A 22,629-nucleotide genomic window follows, 5' to 3' on the forward strand; every position below is an offset into this window, starting at 1 on the left:
AAGGCTGACAATGAACTGATCCTCTTCTGTGGATGTGTGTACTTATCCCTCTGTGCTGTAGACACCATTGATGGGTCACTTTTGTTTTTCTTTCATTAACACAACTACGGTCGTGTATTTTGCTGTAAATACTCATGGGCTAGTTAAATCAGCAGCTGAAAATAGTCCCAGGTAAAAGCACAATGTACTTCTGTTTGACATGGTGATTTGACAAAACTTCTAACCCTAACCCTAACCCTAGCATCATCACAATTAATGTACAATCACAGTACATTAAATGGTGTTTCTAGCACTGTCTGTTGCACTACCATCATTAAAGCCACAGAATAGATATTCATAAGTATGAAACGTTTGTTTTCCTCAGAGACTGGACTGAATTACATTCGCTTTTCTGGAGATACCTCTACCTGACTGAGAAGTGTCTTTATTTACCTGTTTTTTTGACATTTTTATTGATTTCCCAGAGAATGATTAATGGATCTAGAGGAAGGCACATTTAGAGGTCTGAGTGTGGGAAATGTGGTGCAGTTTGGTTGGATTTAAGTAGACTCATGGGCCTTGGCGGTAATATGCGCTCTACTGAGTGCCATTCTAGTTTCAGTTTTATTCCCATGCATGCACATTCACATCTCTTTCTTTTCTACATATCACAATGAAGTACTGATCCATTTTTTAATCGTAGAATCAATTCAGGAAAGGTAGGAGTGATATCATGTCACTCTGAGATCTACACTGCTAACACGTTGATTGCACGTTTTTTTTTGTTCCCCTCTTGTGAACGTGCAATTTAACCTTGAGTTGTGTCTTTATCCTGTGCACTGTTTCTCTGTGAAACACAAAAAACGCACCAGGACTGCGAGGCCATGTTTTTTGTTTGGTGCTCTTCTTTTACCTCATGTCACTTTTGTCACAATTGTCTTTTTTTTTTTTTTTTTTTGGGGTCTGGAACAATCCACTGTCCAATTGTTCAGAGAGCTCTCTAATCCAGCCTTAGATCTGAGTCGTGCAGCATGGCCTAATAGGATCTTAGTATTAACCCTGATGACAATACCACCAGCTGTCGCAGAGCCCCCTGTTGGCCACCAGGAGGAATGTGTGGGGGAGGCAGGGGAGTCAGGGAGGGAGGTGACTGACAGAGACAGAGATCAACAGAGTGACAGTTTGATGCCTTTAGTCCCGTGGAATAACCAAGGAAGCAGGACAGAGGACGAACACAGAAACTCCTGAAGTGCTTTATATTCGGACGACTTCCTCTTTAATTTGACTTTTCAACCCCCTCCATTAATCAAATCCCAACTTTTTATTTCTTCACTCTTTTTCTTTCTTGGTTGTTACTTCTCTCACATCACTTCTCTGCATCTATCTATCCTGCTTCGCCTGCTGCAGCCACAGTCCTGCCATTTCCTCCTGTGCGGCGGCTGTTGGCTCTGTGGCTGGCTCTATATGGCTGAATAGGTGGTAAAAGGGTTGGTCTTCTCTGTGGGGGGGGGGGGGTTGCGACGTTGCAGTCAGGACCAGGACAAGCAGCAGGAGGAGGAGGTAGTGGAGGAGGATGGCGGTGGCTCTGGACGAAGTGTGGGGGCGGGTGAAGAATGTCTGCAAGCAGAACGGGCTTCTCATCCTGTCTGTGCTGGCCGTGGTCATTGGCTGCCTGCTGGGCTTCTTCCTCAGAGGCAAACAGCTCTCCGAGCAGGTCAGTTGGTTAAAAAAGACCCATCCCCACACATATTACCCACCTATCCATACACCCGCCCCCCCCCCGTCTGCCTTATTTCACCCATGCGAGTATCTGAGTGTGACCCCCCCGTCTTCTCCTTAAATGCCAAGATGGATTCAGACGCCACAACTCCTAATACAAGAGATTACCCAATTCCCTGTTCACTGCATCTGCCTCTTTTATACCTCCACTCCTTTTGCTGCACACTTCACCCAATTATTCACCACAATCTCTGTAAGAGCATTGTATTGACTCGCGTTCAATCCTTCATTCAAAGACTTAGGAGACTAACCATGTTGGGCTGTTCGTCCCCAGGTGGAAGAAAAGTCCCCACAACCAAGTACGCACAAATTCACTTTAAATCCAAAAAAAACTTTTTTATAAGAGGGCCTTTATCTAATTCTGCAAAAATACAGGTTTCATGATGAACAATCGATTGTGCTTCAGATGGATGCAAAAAGGGAAAGGATAGGTGTTCAGTTTCCCCTCAGTGACTGATGTGAGGCTCTTTACCTCCACCGTTCACACTCGAACTGCAAAAGAGCATCAAAAACACAGCGTAAATAAGCCTCCAGGGTGCGTCCGCTACCTCGTGCTCACAGTGATTGCACAAGACATCGTCAAAAGCAAGGAAATAGGTTTTATTTTTTATTTTCCATGTTTTTTTGGCTGCTCATTTAAAACGTTAAAGAGATTGTCATCAGTCACTCAGGTTGCCGGTAGCCTCTCAGAGTATCCATGGAAATGGGCGGCCAGTGGGGAGATTAGTTGACAATCACTCATGGAGTCAACAACATACCATCGGTCCTCACTTATATAATTCACACATGACTGAGAGGGAAGTGGAATTAAATTGTTGGAATTTCAGGAAAATGCTGAGAGGGAGCTGCTGATTATGGAGATCACAATTCTACAGGCAGCTACATTATTATAACTGTAACCGTTTGGGTTAGAAAAGGTCAAAATTGTGGGAAAAGAAATGAAAAAAAGAGATCGTTGTATTGATTGTTCCACTAATTCAAAAAATGCTTTGACTGCTGAGAGAGCGTGTGTCAAACAAAATTTGGCATAATCTGGGAGTGCATGTGTGCTTTTGCATGTAAGTGTATGTGTGTAGCCATTTCCAGGTAATGTTTGTGCATGTGTTGTTAAATTAATTTCTAAAAAGAGTTGTTTTTAAAAGGAGTCGATGTCCATGTCCTGGTCACCGACAGCTGCTGCTGGTGCTCACAGTGCAGCGTCGGTGATGTGAACAAAAGGCTAAACCACTTTACCCTCCCACATGGTCTGGTGAAGATAGTTAATATGGGTAATACTTGTTGCGAAGCATATTCTCTGTGGAAAATAAGTGCTTGGATAAGTGCTTGAAAATGGATGTTCATTCCCTACATTTTCTGTAATTTCCCTCGGTTTAAGGTCACACTTGGGGCCACATGGACTGAGTTCATCCCAAAGAACAAGCAAATTGTCTAACCTCATATTGTCCTGTCCAGCCAAAGTTTAATATAAACACTTACCAGAAGCAATATGCAAGATATTGAATTAAATTGATTCTGAACAAGTGACTGCAGTCATGGTGCTCATGGGTGTATTTTGTGCAAAAAAGAAATTGAAGTTCTATTTTTTTTTTACTTTACTTGCAGTAGCTACTCTCGATATAAGTGTCTGTCTCTGAAGCCCAATTTACACAAAATATAGTTTTACTGTTTTGTGTCAAGAGAAGGTTTAGGAGACCACATAGTCTGCCATCACACACAGCACACGTAAGAAGTGTTCACACATTCAAGCCTCTTGCTTTTTAACCTCTTTTCTGTGATGGTGATTAACCCTGGACATGTGTCTCGAACACAGACTTCATATAAAGATGGACGACGCTTCTCCAAATGAAGCCAAAATATCCCATATACGAACGCTGCCATTTTGTGGTGATGACATCTTTTGGAGCCGGATTCTGTGCAGTAGCGATCGGGGAATGGAGCTGCGGTATTGAGGTCGCACTGATACACAGGTTAAACCAATTGCTGTAAATCCTGAAGTTGTAATCCACCTTATAGCATCCAATAAAACCAAACTTACCGGGAAAATTTGGACTCGGGCAAAAGGGAAAAATGTATTCGAGATGTACCTTGACTTTTTAGTTTGCTCCATGTCCTATACACTAACATGAAGTTTACGACCCATACTGCAGCCAGCCACCAGGGGGCGATCAAAAAGCTTTAGCCTCACTTTTGGGGAGCAGTCATGTCGGCCATCTTTAGATACAGTCTATGGTCTCAAACGATGACGTGTTGGAATTTAGAATTTGAGGGAATCGGGTCTAGAAAGTTCTTAACCAGTGTTTGAATTTGATACGACAGTATCTTGCAGCAAAACAAAGGCTTTGCCGGCCACACCTCCCCCTGCTGCTCCTAGCGAGGTGTTGCTTCAACAGTCTGTGGCCGTTGCCCAGCGAACGTGGCCCCTCCACAGACAAGCAGCACAACTGAAGAACGTTTCCCTGTGTAAACCTATTGTGCTGCTAGCTGCCGTGCACAGGGTTTCATGCAGACCTGATACATGATCAGTTGCTTCTCCTCTGCGGGTTGTTTCAGTTTGGGAGCCTCTGGGTGAGATGCTTCGGTTGATAAATGTGTCTTTAAAAAACTTACTTCAGGGGTTGTGCTTACTCTTGCTGCTAGCACCATAAGTATAGCCTTCCCACACACTGTGCATAGACTGTATAGAAAGTTGTTATCCATTGTGTCTCTTGTTAGAATGCAGGGTGCTCATCGAGTGACGTGTTGTGTTTACAGTCTTTGTCTCTGTAAGACGTCACAGCTCGGAAAAGGGACAGAAATTCACCTGTAATGTTTACATCTGTCTCCCCCATGTTGCTGCTATCATCATAAGTATAGCCTTCCCACACAGTGTGCATAGACTGTATAGAAAGTTGTTATCCATTGTGTCTCTTGTTAGAATGCAGGGTGCTGATCGAGTGACAGATGTGCTTACAGTCTTTGTCTCTGTAAGACGTCACAGCTCGGAAAAGGGACAGAAATTCGCCTGTAATGTTTCCATCTGTCTCCCTCATGTTAGTAGTTGGGAAAAGGAACAACCTAAAAGGTCTAAGTACATTTTACATTGTAAAATAGAAAAAAGTAGTTGGCTTTTTTATTTATACATACATCTCTATAATGTTAGATAGGGAAATGTTGAAAAAACTCATCTTGAAGTTACTCATTGACTGCCTCTTGAGAGGATTTGGATCATACCCTTAACTAGCGATAGCAGATGGCTTCAGAGGAGTCTGCACGCTACTTTGGTTGTATTTCAGGATCAACTTGCACATTAAACCGTCGAAGGACAGGCTTCTTCTTTACTGAAATATATTTCCATTCCCATTTGTAACCCACCCAGACTCCTTACGTGTTCTCTCCTCTGAGATGTCCATGTTGCGAGCATCACATGATCAGCAACTAGTCCATGTCGAGCTTAATGCATTGTCGCAGAGCAGTAAAGTCTACTCGTCCTGGACAAGTTTACTCAGGTCTACATTTTCCAAGGCCAAGAAGAAGAATCTTCAACTTTCACTTGATTTTATTGTATTTTAGGAAATCACACATTATGTCATACATACGAGTACATACCTTGTGCTAAATAATTAGTATTTAAGGTGGCAAAACTCTAAGTTGCTTTTTTTGTCTTTGCCGGTGACTGAGGTTTGAAATAAGTGAAAACAAATACTGGGATAACGTAGCTTGGAGAGAATGTGGTTTTTAAGGGAGAAAACAGCTTTGTTTCTGTGTGTCTGTCACACATATCAGAAATTAGGGTCCGGCTGAGCCAACCGGGTGGATTTTACAACCTCAGTAGAAAAAAAAAAATCCATTAGCCACTGGACGAGTGCCACACATCAACACTCCAGAGCAACCTGAACCTGAGGTGAAACACTCGTGATGAGTGAAAAATGCCAGCAACACTGAGTGGCTCCCCAAGTTGTTGTTTTTGTTTGTACTTTTTTTTTGTCATAGGTCACAAATAAAGATGATTTAAATCCCTCGGAAGCAGCAAAATAATTAAATTGTTTGTGGAAGCACTCTGTTGCTCGCTCTTGTCACAATGGAAAAGGAAGTGGATTAGCGTGTGGCAGCCGGGAGGGTGAAGATGAAGACAGAGGTGCAGAGAGTTGAGTTCAGACTACATTGAATACAAGGTGAAAGCAAGTGGGCGGAATGCAGGTGTCGCTGTTATTGTTATCTACGTGTTTGCATTTATACGTAGCATTCATGAAATGTGTTTGTCTTGAGAAACTGCTCCTATAAATGATTAAAAAAGAAACCATTTTTGATGGTATCATACCAACCACAATAACACGTTCCCACCCACCGTACTTGCAACATTTCATTCCTCCTCAAATTCAGCTTTGGTTTTTACCTTCACGACACACTTCCGTCCGCTGTTGCCGTGACAAAATCCTTCTGTGATAGTTCCTGCTACGCATATGCTCTTTTCTTCATCAATGGAGCTCTGATACTGTGATTGACCAGGTCAAAGGGCAAATGAAGAGCAGAGCTTCCATTTAATCCAGTGGAGCTGGAAAGATTAATATGTGTCTGGCCCAGTGCCGGCCTAATGACGTTGGTGAGCTGCAGTCAAAAAAGCAACTAAATTTAGTCTTAAATTTGTATTATGTATTTGAAAATCTTGCTCAACAGCATTCACAATAATGTATTGCACTTCCCCATCCAGTAAGTTTAAATATAGTAACTGAGGTGCTGCAAAGTGGTTAAGATTACATGCAGCCTATAATCAAAAACTCACCTTTAAACCACATTTAGTAAAACAATTATAATGAAAATCCCACTGCAATCATGCTCAATTAGAAATATTCACATAATCTTCAATATGATCTAACTATGATCTCACCAATCACAGCCTGATATATAATTATTCATAGATCTGAGAGTTAACAAATATTTGTCAATATACGGTCAATGTTTCAATGCAGGGAAATGACTGACAAAAGGCCCTTGTCTTTCAGAAATGGGCACAGCAACAGTGTAATAAAGACAGACAGTGGAAACATTTTACTATGAGCTTAGGATGGAGGCAAAGTTTGCAACATCTAATAGTTGGGGAAAAATGTATCCAAGGCCCATGACTCACAGAGAGACCTGTTTGTCCTTCATGCACGCACACACAAGCATGCACATAAACACTCTTGATGCTATTTTCAAGGAAGGAAATACAAAACAAAACATAGAAATGTATTTCCACCTCACACAGACACACTCAGCCATTTAGCCTAAAAGCACACTCACTGCAGGAGCAAAAAGCTTTTATTGCTCCATCATCTGACAGATGTGCTGTACTTAAAGTGTTTTGTTTTTTTCTCTTCACTTCTGTTTGTTTTTTCCACTGGGTTTTTCCCCTCTTGTGGCTCACTCGCATTATAATAAAGTAGAAAGCCAGAAAGAACTGAAGTTACCAGACCCCTGCAGTCCGTTCCACTTTCTGACAGTTGTCAGGTTGTGGGTGGCTGTGGCTCGGGGGAGAGGAGAGCAGGTCATTCACTAATCAGAGGGTCAATGATTCGATCCCTGGCTACTCTAATCAAAATGTCAAAGTGTCCTTGGGCAAGACACTGGACCCACAATGGACCATGACTGCTCCGCGAATGGTCAGTTGAGAAGAGCTATTAAAAGTGTGTGTGTGTGTGTGTGTGTGTGTGTGTGTGTGTGTGTGTGTGTGTTCGCGCGTGTGTGTGTATTACGCAACACATTACACACAACACAACACATTACAGAAACGCGCTGAAGTTACAGAAAACGACAACGGAAGTGTTCCAGGGGACATCTAAAAGTGATGGACACGTCCGGTTGTTGTTGCTGCTGCAGTTTGGAGTTGTTCAAATCTGTGTCCTTCTGATATTGGAAAATGAGCTAAACTGTAATGTTTTGGATTTATTGTAACATTGTGATCGCATGATTCAGATATTACTGCAGATGTCTAATGTTAACCAAGCGTTGACGTTTTGCTTACTATTAGCCTTCCAATTCAAAAAATACGAAATACAACGAAATACACACAATTAAACAACCGGACGTGTCCATCACTTTTAGTTGTCCCCTGGAAACACTTCCGTTGTCGTTTTCTGTAACTGCGGCGCGTTTCTGTCATGTGTTGTGTTACGTACATTGTAGACAATCGCTAAAGAAATGCAGCTCATTTTTGTTTTGCATTGGGTGATATTGCTGCCGCGAGAAAGAATGCATGGAATTGTCAACCATTGGTCCCACTGTGTTCATTTAAAGCAGCCATGGCAGTTCTTCTTCTATTCAGTCCATAATCCATCGAATGTATATCGTTCAAATTCCTCCTAAAAATCCACTTGCAGAATCTGGAAATTTCAACTGGATTGAACATTGTTGAGAAAAGCTGTGCATGTAAGTGTGCGACTGCTTTTGCGAGGAATTACGTAAATGTAATGATATAATACACTTGCGGCTCAGTGCTCATATGCTTGACCACTGTTGAATAATGTGATATAATAGTCCAGTTGTTCAACAATATTTTACATTATGTTTACTTCTGTAGCACACATAGTTGCCCTAGTAACCGACATAACAACACGTTCATCTCTGTCATTGATTCGATATTTTTGGCCTCTACCGCTGTTCAGGTCAGTACTCATGCACTTATTGTGTAGCACATACATCATATTGACTTCCAAACGAACACACTAAAATGATATGATGAACGTGGTGATAGGCTACCTGAACATATCAGCACGAGGAAGTTGGCATTTAGTTCAAACACTGCACCACTGCATCAAAACCACAGACATTTACACACACACACGCACACACACACAAGTAGTTTGCCAGCTAGCCTGAAGGCACTAGTTGAAAATGTTGAAAAGTTTTCTTTTCAGTCTGTAAAAAGGACAGATAACTCCTCTTCCGTGTCCTCTGGGAGAGGCAAAGCAACAAAGAACCACTAGATTAATCACTATAACAGCAGACAGTCAGTGACAGACTGAGGTGTTCTGGGGGATTTACAGCTTTTCTAATGTTTATTCAGTTTTTTATGGAGGAGGAAAATAATCTCAAAGTCGATTGTATCCTGAAAGCCCTTATACAATATGTTCCCTGTTTCCTTTTCCTGTTATAAGTTTGTATTCTTAAGAGCTGCAACAGATTTCGCCATTTTGCAATTAGGAAGACCTTTCTTTACACTGCCTTAACATCCTGTAATTACCTTGTATAGTTTATTTGTGTGCTCTAATATGTGTTTTCCTCTTTTCACTCGCAGGAGGTAAAGTACTTTCAGTTTCCTGGAGAGCTGCTGATGAGGATGTTGAAAATGTTGATTTTGCCCCTTGTGGTATCCAGGTAAGAAAAAACAGCATCACACACACACACACACACACACACACACACACACACACACACACACACACACACACACACACACACACACACACACACACACACACACACACACACACACACACACACACACACACACACACACACACACACACACACACACACACACACACACACACACACACACACACACACACATGTTCACATGGACGCTTGTGTGCCAAATGCCAAGTTTGATAAAGGTTGTTGTAATTATCTTGGTAGATGTTTACTCTCAGTGCAGGGTTGTACTTGAGGAGAAGAATTATAGGGGAACATAAAACACAAACATGTATGTTTGGTTCGGAATCTTCAGTATTATTTTGTCTGTGCTGAAAGGAACTGAGCAAAATTAAAGGAAATTGAGCTGAACAGAGATGTGTAACGACTGGAGAGAAAAACTGTGACTCTCCTCCACCTCCGCACACACAAAGCGTGACATGCTGCAGTATCATTTTTGCTCTGACAGTGGTTAATATTACTTTAGAAAATGTGCCATCTGAGAAATAGGAGTCTTTTCTCTGAGCAGATGAATTCTGAAATTTGACCAGGGGACTATGTGAATGTTCGGAGGAAACGGGGACTGCATCAAAATGAGCTTTTTAAATTAGCTTTGTAGTGCCATCAGAGAGAATTGACTGTCTGTCCTCACATATCTATATACTGCAATATATCTCTATACGTAGCAATGCACCTCTCAGCTGTTTTTATTAGACGTGGCTTCTATCTTTTTCTTGTTAAACCCTCCCTGACCTACCAAACCATCGGCTGCAGCAAACATCAGCCTTGAGTCAAATTGTTCATAGAAATATTATAGTATTCATACACTGAAAACACAAGTTTGCTTTAAATGCTCAATACTATTTATATTTGTCTCAGGTTCAGGCTCTTCTTATTAGAGTAGACCTACAAGAAATGTTGGAAATGACAGTTTATATGTACAGTGCCTTTCAACTACGAGAAGGCAATTCAAAAGGCTCTAAACAAGACATAAAAAGGCTTTGAAACGAAATATAGAAGAAAAAAAGGAAATGGATTTAAAGGTCCAATAAATATTACTGTATAAATAAGTCTTTCATTTGAATAAAACAAATTTAACAGGACAATAGGATTAACAGTCCCAAATTTAGTGTCATTAATTTCTTTTAAAGGGGCAAACAGAAATGGTTTGCATCTTATTCAAAAATAATACAAAAAGGGGAATGTTCCAGTAAGAGGTATCTGATTAAGGACTTTCCTTTGAATGGAAAGTTTAATTTTAATATCAAATTTATTTTCAGCGTCACAAGCTTTTCTCGTGCGTAACCTTCAGGATCTGTCCCTCTGGCTGTGTCTCTGCATGGTGATTACGGTAGATTAAAACCTAGATGAGACTGCACCCAATTACCTTCTTTTTTTTTTAACATCAAGGATTAAAGAGTAATGTTTATATGGCAGTAAACTCATTGCCCTTTTATAGCTTTGGATGTTGACGCTCTGATGCGCACACGATGCCAGATTCTCCTCCAGTTGGACTATTTTAGGCCCAAAGCTCTCAATTGCCCTGCACGAGGTCAACGATGTCCAACGCACAAAAGAACTCCCAAAACAAATCATGCAAACGCACCGGTTCCATGCAGGCTGCTTTGTGCAATAAGCTACTTACAATCTATGCAACAGCAAAGACTGGATGAGAAGTTAATCCTCCCTGCCTCTCTCTGTCTCTGTCTGTCTCCCTCTCTGTCTACATCTCTCTATCTGTCAGTGTTTCCTGGGGCTTTCTCTCGTGTATATTCTCCGGTCTTTTTTCAACATAGTTTCAGCGAATGGCAAACGGCAGTAAGAGCATGCTCCATTCCCCCAGTTCCACAGATTCAGAGCAGGAGATCGCTTCAGTCCCGGCCAAACGTGAGGCACGTGAGGAAAACAGACGTTAATTACATCGAATCTGAAACAGTGCATGCAGGCGGGGGGGGCCAAATGCAGTTCGACAAACTGCTTCAGATCATGGGAACGTAAAAGCACTCAGGGTAAACATCACTCTGACCATGGGCTCCTGCGGCTGGTGCTGTTGAGTCTGCAGCGCACTCAATCGTCCGGGTGCCTGCCTGTGACTCAGTGAAGGCAATAATGGATAATGAAGGCACAGATAGCACTTTGAAATCAGCAGGTTTGTTCTGCTCCCTCCCAGTCGGAGGTGTTTCGCACAATGTCTGCATATCTGTCCGACAAAAAGACACAACTACAGTTCTGCTTTCCTCTTTCTCTGTCATGGCCGCGGGTGACAGCAGAGTGTATCTGGATCAGGATGCAGAGACCGGCTGGTCCATGGCGCATGGTACAGTAGGGCTTATCTAGGGGTGAATATCCGCCCCAGCCCTATAGCCTGCCTGTTCCCATTTTTCTTCCCTCCCAGGGCCATCTGCGCACCAGCCAAAGCGGAAACCAGATTATCCCATGAACGCGTCATGCAGAATCAATGGCCGCTCCGCTTACTGCCTCCTTATGCTCCGTGTACCTTTTATTTTTGAGATTGTAATTAAAATGGAGAAGTAAATAGGGCAACATTTTTTTCATTGAGTTTATTTGCTGTATCTAGTTTAAGACAGCATGGACTTTTTTTTCATAAAGCCCTTCGAAGCTCTTCTCCAACGCTTTGGCTGAGATATGAAGGTCAAAGGTGAAGAGCATTTTAATGATATGCAGAATCTGCACAAACATATTCAGAGTGTTGACGGTCATAGTTTGCTCTGCTAATTGTTTGAGAAGGTTTGAAGAAATTACATTCAGCCTGCAGGTGGGTTTTGTTTTGTGGAAATGTGAAGCGACTGTAGGCGTTAGTTTCTCGGAAAAATCGCAATGGATGTACAGTGATTAATCTGCAGTGGGTGTCCTCTTTACGGCTATTGTTCACATTTTTATAAACAGGTGGAAATGTTTTTTTCTATGGTGCAGAGGAAATCTTTCAATTAAACGTAATAAACGTTTTATTTTAATTTGTTCTCATTGGAGCAGCACATACAGTATTTCCCATAATTTCTTCTTAATGGGTCACCTTGCTTTGATGTCTCGTATCCCTGCTTGATTCCGCTGCTCACACAACAGCAAAGTGATCGATCACCTGGTTTCCTGGTCGCTCAAGGAAATTACCAACAATTGCTGACATTATTTACACTTGTACTTTGTTGATAATGTCAGCAGAAGGTTCAGTTTGAATCTACTACCCTTTTTCCTGAAGTGGGTGCTGTCATGTGTGAGAAGGGTTAGGTTCAGTTTGAGGGTTTTCAAAGGTGAAAATAGACATGAATATGACCATGAATAGAGAATTTGCTTGTAGCAGTAAAGTAAATCCTTGCCAAGTTCCGCTTGACTGAAGTGGTTCCCTCGAACAAAAAGTCAGTGAGATTTATTGTTTTATTAAGTTTATGAAACTTACATATCAGAAAAACATTATACACAAATGAACAGCACTTTTGTTATTAAATACACTTCCTGGTGTGACCAGGCCTGAGTATCTACGTTTTCTGTCCAGAGATTATCGAGCTAAAACCTCAACTGTGTAATGCAAGGTCCATGACAGAATTTTCTTTTTTTTAATTTTATTCATTAAGGTTTAAATCTTTAGCACTCTGCAGTAAATGTGTTTTTTTCTACCAACATATGGTTTGAAACAGATGCTACAGTCCTCTATTAGCGGTTGAGTTAATAACACAGAGACATATATAACACATGCAGGGTTTTGTGTCATGCTGGTGTTTTGTACTTCATTAAATGACAGCCCGGCTCAGTTTCCCTCTAGACTGTACATTGTTTTCTTGTTTCTACCCAGACCTGTGGGCTCGGTGTTAATGGGCTGCTCGGCAGGTCAGGCAGTGGAGTTAGAACAACAAAAGGTTAATAGAGAATTTTTTTTATAATGTCCTAATACAGGGAGACCGATAAATACACAGCAGTGTGAGGACTTTCCTTCCTGACTGAGACTGATGTTAATGAAGAGCAGAAAACTCGCAAATCCTTAAAGCCTTTCTTGACATGTCCTGTTTCCCTGCTTCTCTACAAAACTGGTGGAGCAGTTCATAGTTAGTAAAGCGCATTATAACATCAACCTGCCCTGACCTTCATTTGAACTGGTTGCACTCAAAGTCGTTCTTGTCAGCAGGGTGTCAAGTGTGTCCTTGAGACCTAAATGATGGTGTCCACGGAGCACCCCCAATGAAAATAATAAGTCAGACAACCCAAGTTTGAAATTTATATTGCAGCAGAACATAGTGTTTGCAGTCTGAGCTGCGATTTCATCACTCCCCCTGATATGATAGATATAATGGCGGTGACGAGCAAATATTTATAACCCCCCTGTTGGAGCTACAGGTGGAGGCTGGAGTGGTGGAGGGGCTGAATCAACTGGCAGCAATACTCAGTGGCGCTGTAGCAGCAAACAAGCAAAAGGGGGTGATGGGAAATGTTTGCAGCTTAAATACACCTTCTTTATGTATTATAGAGGCTTGTGGAAAGAGAGGCATGTCACATGACTGGAGCAGCGCAGCTCCAGTTGGCTGCCTGAACTATAGCTCGCAAGCATCGCTCCATTTGACACAAACTGACATTTGCCATACAAACAAATCCAACGTATGAATGCTCAGTGAGCTCAGGTTATTCATATACTTCATGGGCTGAGAGAGGATTGACTATAGAATATGATAATTTGATTTATTGTCTACTCCATGTTGTGGCAGGTGCATTTTGGGCTTGTACCTGTTGTCGGAGCTGTTGTGAGCTTCTGGGTTGAGACTGTTGTTAAAGTGTGACATTATAGACCACAGATACTCCTGCAACATCATATTGTGAGAGTGCCATCAACCAGAGCCGGTGCCTATTCTGATCTGATAAAGCAAAAGCCACAGTGTCTTTGTGGATGTCATGGACAACCCTCCTCCAAGGAGCCTCTGCCTTCTCTTTTACATCGTGGGATTACTGTAATGCTCTTGCGTCCCTTGCGAAGGCAAGCACTGAGGACTGTAAGCCCCACATGGCCCAAAACCTTGTGGCAGATCTGCTCTACATGTTATCGAATCCTCACAATTAAAGCAAGCGACCCATGACAGGTGACACTCTAATCCCACCTTGACTCGGACATCAGAGAGCAAAGGGAGGAGATTTCAGTGAACTGTAGATGCCGGTGTTCAGTATAGAGTCCAGTCATTCAATCTGAGGGGTCGCAAGATGTTTGAAGTGACAGAGAAGATGCTACTCGTGAAGGCCATGACCTTTAATGAGGGGTCACAAGTATGGCTTTATTTGAAAGCTGCTTTAATCTAGTCTTTTATGACATTGGATGACATGATTGAATGTGTGTGAAAGGGGGATGCTTGCAGTGACGTGCCCTGGAAGATTTATCACTCAAGTCTGCAGTTCCCTCTTTAAACTTTAAACTTCAATCCCATCATCATTTTTGGCCATAGCAGGCACCTGTTTTTTGGAAAAAAGGTCTAAAAACTTACAGTTCTCTACCAGACCAGCACCAAACAGCAGGAGGACAACGGAGCATTAGGCAGCTAGGTTTTTTCAGGGTGGGGGAGACCAAAAACAGAGCAAAAATAGAGTAGAGTAGAAATACAATACTATGAGTAAAGTAGAAATACATCCCACTGTTGTTACTAAAATATCTGATCATAGATCTTAATCTTAGCAGTTAAAATGTAATGTCAGTGATTTTGTTTTCTTAATTTAATTCTCAGATTTAATGAGCCATTCGCAGTTTCACTGTACCGGCCGTGTGTACTTAGACTTGCATGGCTTAATCTTTGAGACAAGCATATGCTACTGGCAGGATCAACCAGGTAGCCCTCTCTGCGCTGAGACCACAGTGAACCCACTGTGATCGCGCTCTGGGGGTCAGTGCGGGGGAGCCTTTTTTTCACTTCAACCAAAGTGGTGAATGTTCTGAGTTTAAGGAATGAGCTACCACTGGCTACATAATAAAATTATAGCACTGTGTGAAGCATTTAACTGTTAACAAGGAATTTATGCATAATAAAATACAGAATACAAAACTACCAACAGTGCTTATCAAAGGAGAAACTTCTATATGTTAAAACATCTAAAAGATCTTTATAGCAAATGAGCAGGTGGTTTGAATAATATATTCCTTTTTTGTTTTTCATCACTTCACTCTGAAGATTTTATTGTGGTTAGTTTCCATCAAAAATACAACATGTGACTGTGATATTATCATCAGATATATATGTACAGAGTTGGGAGGAGGAGGAGGAGAAGGTCATGAGGTAAATCCCTGACATAGCAAATATAATTGTTTCCCCTCTTTGATCTCTTGGCTGCAGTTCGTAGTTTTCCAAAACAGCTGCAATAGGGAAAAAAAATATTAATGTCAACTCGGCACCAAACATCTGGACACGCAGCGCAGCGCAATCCAGTTGAAACTGTTTGCCTGCCATTACCCAGAAGATTGATGTTTTGTTGTTGTGCCGTGAATCCACCTCCGCTTGGATTTCTACTTATAACGTCCTGATTTTCCTGCCGGAGATCGTCTAATCCCTGACCGGCGCAGGACAAGCCCCTTAGCTGTTGCCGCTGCCGCTGCACTTGTTGTCTGATAAGTCAGAGGAGGAGGAGAACTGGGGGGTTCGAGGGTATTCACACAAGCTGCAAATCTTTATGTTATTGTAGCTCCGGTCACATCTCTCCATCATTGGCAGTCAATTTCCAGAGCTTTCTTGTGATTAGACAAGAAAACCACATTGTTGATAGTATAATTATAACTTTAGTCTATTTACTGCAGTCTGTAATGACTGTGATATCAGGCTCGATCTCATCTAAGAGCTTCACATGCTTTTCCTAAATGTCCTGTTAGTGTAGGGTCAACTGTAGATCACCGTCCCTGCAGCAGAAGATTCAGTTGGTCAGATACCTGCAAGCATTGAGCTGCACCTCATCTACTATGAATCTGAGAGAGAGGGACGGTCACAGCAGTGACTGCATGTAACAGCTGTTAGATAAATGGTGCCACACTGACGCTGCAGAGCTTGTCATCGAAGAGAGTGAGGCAATATAAGTGGGTTATATTACACCACATCTCTAATGGTCCTTCAACGTGAGACTGTAAAGCTTTTTGAAAGAAGAAATAAAAGATGAGTTTAAAATCCTCCAACCTGCCTCAGTACACTCAGGAGTATTGATGCGTTATTTTGTAACTTTTGTTGGCTAAAGTTACTGCTGGTGTTTAACTGTAATGCCTGTAACGTCAGAACATTGTCATTACTGAGGCAATTCAATGATTTTATGATTCATCTCTCCTCCTGCTACTGTCACACAACATTTTTTAGCATTGCCATCAACCTATAACTGCCACAACGACACAGCTTTGATTTTGATTCAACTTAATTGAACGAAATCTCAACAAAAATGATCTGAATTCAATGACATTTTATTATTATTATTAATTATCTCAAGAGACACCCAACAGTTCCCACAATGAGCCAACACTTTGTGACTCGAGAGAGATACAAATTATCTTCAAGCCACCTGCCTATGTAAGCCGGTCTGGCTAAAACTTCCCTTCAAACTCTGCGTTGTGTTTGTTAATGTTGTGGGGAAAAAATGAGGACAACTCTTGCCCTGCCAGTTCGGGGCGTTTATTTGTCTACAGCTCTCATATCAGTACAGTGCGGATCCGGGTCACGCAACAAGATGTCATTTAACAAACTAAAAGCTCCGCAAACTAATATACACATGACAACAGGAGAATAACAAAACGTGAACAAAAATATGGACTTTAGGTGAAATATGAAAACATTCCCACCACACTTATGTTGTTCTCTCAGGCTACAGTCCAAACCAAGTGTGGCTTTAATTCTTGCACAAGTGACTCGGCACCAAGTAATTTTTGTGAAAATATATTATTTACCCGGGCAGAAAATGGTACTCTGGCATCCTCCCAAAGCCCAAAGACATTAAGGTTGGGTTAAGGTGTACTGAGACTCCAAATTGGCCGTAGGTGTGAATGTGAGTGTGAATGATTGTTTGTCCCAGTAATACGCTGGCGACCTGTCCAGGGTGTGTCAGCTGGGACCGGCTCCAGCTCCCCCTGTGACCCTCAAAGGATAAGCGGTATAAATAATGGATGAATAGACCTTGTCCACACGTATCTTCAAATTCCTGTTACCCCCGACACTTTCATACTTCCTGACACTGTCATATGTGAAGTCACACACAGGGTTATATGGATGGTCTGCTGCCACACAGATCTATCACACACTCCCAAACACACACCCTCATAATCTTGTGACCCTTCTATTTTTTCATCTTTTAAAACTGACAGGCTGACACTCTCTCTCCTCCTCCTCCTCCTCCTCCTCCTCACTCTCCTTCGTTGCCATCTCATCAACATCTTCCCACAACCACATCTGCCTGCATGTTTTTTTTTTCATTACTTCTACACAAGGCTGCGAACAGTGTAAAGCTTTTCATTTTTTGAAACCTTGCAGCAAACGTCTCCATGCCGGCGCAGTGAAAATGAATGCCTCTACAACAGCGCTATTCAAGGTTTTCCCCATTTAAATGCAAATTGCACTCATCGGCTGATAATGTTTATGATTACCCACGTTTACTCCTCTCCCTCATAGAGAGAGGAGGGTTTGCGAAGCTCTGTATGGCCCCACAGACGAGAGGAAAGAGGACATACTTCAAAAGACATACCAAAATTTGGTTTGTACATTTACAGGGAAAAAATTAAAGATATCCTGCATAGACTGAAGCAAGGATAATGCAATGCAGTCTAGGCCTATAACCCATTAACCTGCAGCTTAACTGTCACTTGTTTCTATGCACTACAGATTCTGCAAATGAAACTGAATATCTACAGCAGCCTGTCAGTGAGGAACATTTTCACTCATTCTCCCTCTGGGGGGGGGGGAACTGAAGCTCACTGTCCATTTCTCAATTTCTAACATGAGCTTTTCTCTCTGTCTGTCTGTCTGTGTCTCTACTTTCTGTTGGTCAGTTTGATGTCTGGTCTCGCCGCCCTGGACGCTAAGTGCTCCAGCCGCCTGGGCATTATGACCATCTCCTACTACCTCTGGACCACCTTTGTTGCCGTGGTAGTGGGCATCGTCATGGTGTACATCATCCACCCGGGTGGAGCTGCCCAGAAGGAGGACTCGGAGGAGAGCAAGAAGCCGATGACCAGCTCCGCTGACGCTCTGCTGGATCTCATTCGGTAAGAGGTCGTCACCTTTCTCCTCCATCGCTCACTCAGTGTCAGTTAGCTCAGAGGAAACTCATCGTTCTTATGGAAGAGTGAATGTGAGGTGCATGATCGATGTCACGACTCTGCCTTCACACACAGAAGAGACAAAGGGCCACAGGCAGACATGTACTTGACATGAATTCATATACAGGACATTCATGAGAATCTATTGTACCGGAGTGTTTGTCCAAGACTGACTATTACATATAAAAAGCACCAGACGGAATCACTGGTTGAATGAAAACCTTGGTGGTTTATGTGTTATTCTCTAAGAGAAGAAGAGGAAAGAAATAAAGAAAAGCACTGAAAGAAAGCTCATCTCATGTGGGTATATACAACCTACGATGTAAGGTTATGAGTAGGCATTAACTGGCTATAAAGGATCGTAAGCCTTAAGGGTTGGAACCAGTGCTCTATAGAATTATCCTATAATAAAGCCTGTGTGCATGGGATCAGGCTCTGTTGTTCTTATGTGATTTTCTATATTATTGTCGATATTTTTACTGAAATCAAACACAGGCATATATTTTATATGTTTAAAAAAAAGAACAAAACCAAAATGAAACCAAAAAGATAATCGAGAGATGCAAGATAATGTTTTATTTGTGTTTGAGGTGAATTTGCAAATGAAATCTCAAATATTGACAACAGTACCCATGGCAGCAGACTAAGTGGGAAAACTATTTCCAAGCACTGAGACTAAATATAATTTTCTGCTTCACACCTTGTAAACGACTGAGAGAGAGAGAGACGTTCAAACTTTGTGAGGATTATAATTGATTGCGTGCACGACACCACGTCATTACACCTGTCTATTAATACCTGCGATTGTACATTTCTAGCTCCGCGTGCGCTCTCATGTGACAGGGCGGGGGGGGGGGGGGGGGGGGGGGTGCTCGAGGTCAGAGCGTAAAGCCTGCAGCCTCGTGTACCAGTGGGTTATCGTGCTAAGCTAATTAGTGCTGCTGAGGGACCGGTGCTGCATTCGAGGCATAGGTTAGAGGTGAGTCTAGGTCAGACCCACAGTGGGAAACATGACAACGAGGCCCTGGGAGCCACTGTGTCAGTGTGACAGTCGGTCAGTGGGCTAAAGGCAGCAGGGAGCTACTGAGAACTGTGAACTGCAGAAAACTGAAAACTGTGTGTTTTTTTCATTAAAAAATATTTCAGACTTTGACATTTAAAAGCAATGTTTTGACATCTTGTTGAATCTGGTTCCATTGTTAGCATTTCAGAGTTTCAATAACAGAATCAAAAGTGAGTCTTTTTTTTTTTTATGACTCACTTTTAATCAAAATGTACAAAACAACAAGATAATAAACTTTCTGAGTCCATGACATCGCACTATATGCTCATCACATGGTGAAGTGTCTTTGTATGTGTGTGTGTGTATGTGTGTGTGTGTGTGTGTGTATGTGTTTGTGGGTGTGTGTGTGTGTGTGTGTGTGTGTGTGTGTGTGTGTGTGTGTGTGTGTGTGTGTGTGTGTGTGTTTGTGTGTGTTTATGTGTGTGTCACAGAGCACAGCTGTGCTTTGGATTTAACTGGCAAAGCTTCTTTACAGCCTTCATCTATCATGCAGGCATCCTATGTTGGTCCTCTCACAAATGGGCCTGGCTGTCTGCGGGCGTGTGTTTACGTGTGCGACTGTGTGATAAGTATGTATAATGAGCCCAGTATGTATGAATATGGGCATACTTGGATTTATTAGGGGGCAAAGGGGTCAGAGTGGTTCATTAGCCTGCTTTGCCGTCTTAGACACAGGACCGGCTGCTGAATGGCTCAGTGGTCAAATCCGTGCAGAATACTCACCCTGTGACTTGCACCATAATGTCGGCCCACACTCTCTCTGACTCGTTAATGTCACCCTGTTTAATGCATGAGCTGGAAAATGCAATATGTCCTTTAATCCTTCTGCAGCTGTAATGTGCTGTTTGAATTGTGGAATGACACAATTATTCAGCAGCCTGCAGTTTGCGCTACAGGGCTGGACGGTATGGCCAAAAGTTATGTCGAGATCAGATGTTCATATCAGTAGATGATAATAATTATCACCATAAAGGTCACATTAGTGTTTATTATAGGGTCAGATGCTGATTATTGCTCCTGAGTGAAGGTTGTTGTTTTAAACTCTCTTTTATGAGCAGAGAATGACAAACACTTGATAAACAACAAAACATTAGTTATATTGCTTTTGATGAAAATGATATTGGGAATAATTATTAATATTAATTAATAACTGATATTGTTTTTTTGCCACTCAGTCATATTCTGCCCCACAAAGGGAGGCGGCTGCATTGCCCTCCTGTTTATGATTTGATCAGTCCATTGAAAGTATTGATTACACATTCAAATATATATTTTTAAAAAGACTCTCTACATGATAATAATCTACAACCTAAAGTTACAATAAATAGATTACTCAATTTTCCTCAACTGATTTAATGGGATTGTGTTAAATGTCTTAAAGGTTGAGTCAAAGTTTGAAAAATAATCAGGTTCCACTGTCCACAATTATTGTGTTTATTACCTTTGGGATTTGATTCATCAAAGGTCTTCTTCAATCTAAAGTAGTTTGTTTTCAATATTTTATTACATTGAATTATGAATTAATTATTACTGGTACAAACATTTTTAATTATCAGAAAAAGCTTTAGAATATGTGTCTCGGGCTTCAAGGACACTTCAGCATGTGGACGTGAGCCACATTGTCCTATTGGCAGAACCAGTTACATTAGGAAATTCTGGTAATTCTATGAATAATAATAGATATTTATCTATGAAATGATAATTCCTGCATCATCAATGTGAACTTGTATTTCATATTGCTGACCTTCTCCTATACCATGTACAGTCTCTACGTAGCTGTGCTGTAATCCTCAGACTTCATTTGAAAAATTACTGAACTGTGAGAGATTTTAATTACAGTGATTCCAGTATAAATCTCCATCCACCCATTGATATGATCATATATAGTCCATAGTGTGCAGGGTTGCAGGGCTATGGAACCATGTCCCAGCTCAAACTGGGTACTGAGTACAATCAGTGAATCAGTCATATTCACAACTACATATGAGCACTTAAGTACAGAGGGAAACGTGCATGTCATTGGGATATGGGAAAATCCACATAGAAACACATTAACTTATAGTCTAGATAGAATATTAGGGAGAAATACTAAAAATAATAGGGGAACAGGAACAAGGTGAATCCAGGTTGATTTACACATATTAAATGAATGCCTGTCACAAAAGGAAGAGATTAACTCAAAGAGAATCAAAACCTGTTTCAAAAAAGGGAACTTTCAGGGGTAGAGGGAGGAGGTAGATCTGAGGAAGTTGCTGATATCTTGCAGATTCACTCTTTGTGAGGATGAACATATTGCATGTGTTGCATGGTTTGATGTCAAAGATTTTGTTTCAAAGCCAATTAAAACCAAGAGACATACAGGAAAGAATCCTTAATGACAATGAATTATGCTTTTCATCAAATACATGTTGTGTTGTACTCTCATTCATTATTGTCATTATTTTCTATCCTGTTTTGTGTGAATAATTTCCCTTTTTCTTTTTGTCCCTACTAACAAATGTAAAGTGTCCTTGGGTCTCTTGAAAGGCGCTTTATGAATTGAAGTTATTATTATTATTATTATTATTATTATTTGCACTACATCTCTTTCTGTGGCTGAAGGACATTTGTGCTTTACTTTTAAATGACGTGTGTGTGTTACGTTTATGGTGACCGATGCCATACACTGAAGGACTTACATGTTTCCTACAATTCTCCTCCACAGCAACATGTTTCCAGCCAACCTCGTTCAAGCTACATTTCAACAGGTAAGCTGAAGTGATGAAGGCAAAGACACTCACTTTTTAAGGGGGGTGGATTTTGATTCGTTTTGGTTTAGCGGGGATGGCATCCCCCAACAATTTCCAATGGTGCAATATTTCGGACCTTCTCTTCTGCTCTGCAACTCTTTGTATTAGATGAATATTAAAGTGGAATCAAATAGGAACGTAAAAATGTGCCCATCTTTACCAGTAAATACCATTCTGACAGCTGGAGATGTTGGTATTATAAAGTGACACACTGAGAGAACCTGCTGCTTCGCACATCTACGTTCTGTGTCATGTTCATTCTGGTGTTTTTGTTTTTGAAGTATCGAACACAGAGAGTCCCAGAACTCATCCCCAAACCAACGTTGGCTCAGCTCCTGGATGAGACCACCACGCGCAGGATCTACATCTACGGCATCCAGGATGAC

General features: G+C 41.5%; 1 protein-coding gene across 1 annotated transcript in view; it reads left to right on the forward strand.

Moving 5' to 3' along the window:
• Nucleotides 1–1,552: 1,552 nt before the first annotated feature.
• Nucleotides 1,553–22,629, forward strand: part of slc1a7a (solute carrier family 1 member 7a) — a 31,632-nt gene continuing 10,555 nt past the window's right edge. The window contains exons 1-5 of the mRNA XM_034613469.1: nt 1,553–1,693; nt 9,011–9,090; nt 18,122–18,337; nt 22,159–22,201; nt 22,525–22,629. The exon at nt 22,525–22,629 is cut by the window's right edge and continues 127 nt beyond it. Of these exons, the coding sequence (XP_034469360.1) occupies nt 1,553–1,693; nt 9,011–9,090; nt 18,122–18,337; nt 22,159–22,201; nt 22,525–22,629 (585 nt within the window). The remainder of the gene's footprint in view (nt 1,694–9,010; nt 9,091–18,121; nt 18,338–22,158; nt 22,202–22,524) is intronic.

Source organism: Hippoglossus hippoglossus, chromosome 17 (genome assembly GCF_009819705.1).
Source record: "Hippoglossus hippoglossus isolate fHipHip1 chromosome 17, fHipHip1.pri, whole genome shotgun sequence".
NCBI classification, from domain to species: Eukaryota; Metazoa; Chordata; class Actinopteri; order Pleuronectiformes; family Pleuronectidae; genus Hippoglossus; species Hippoglossus hippoglossus.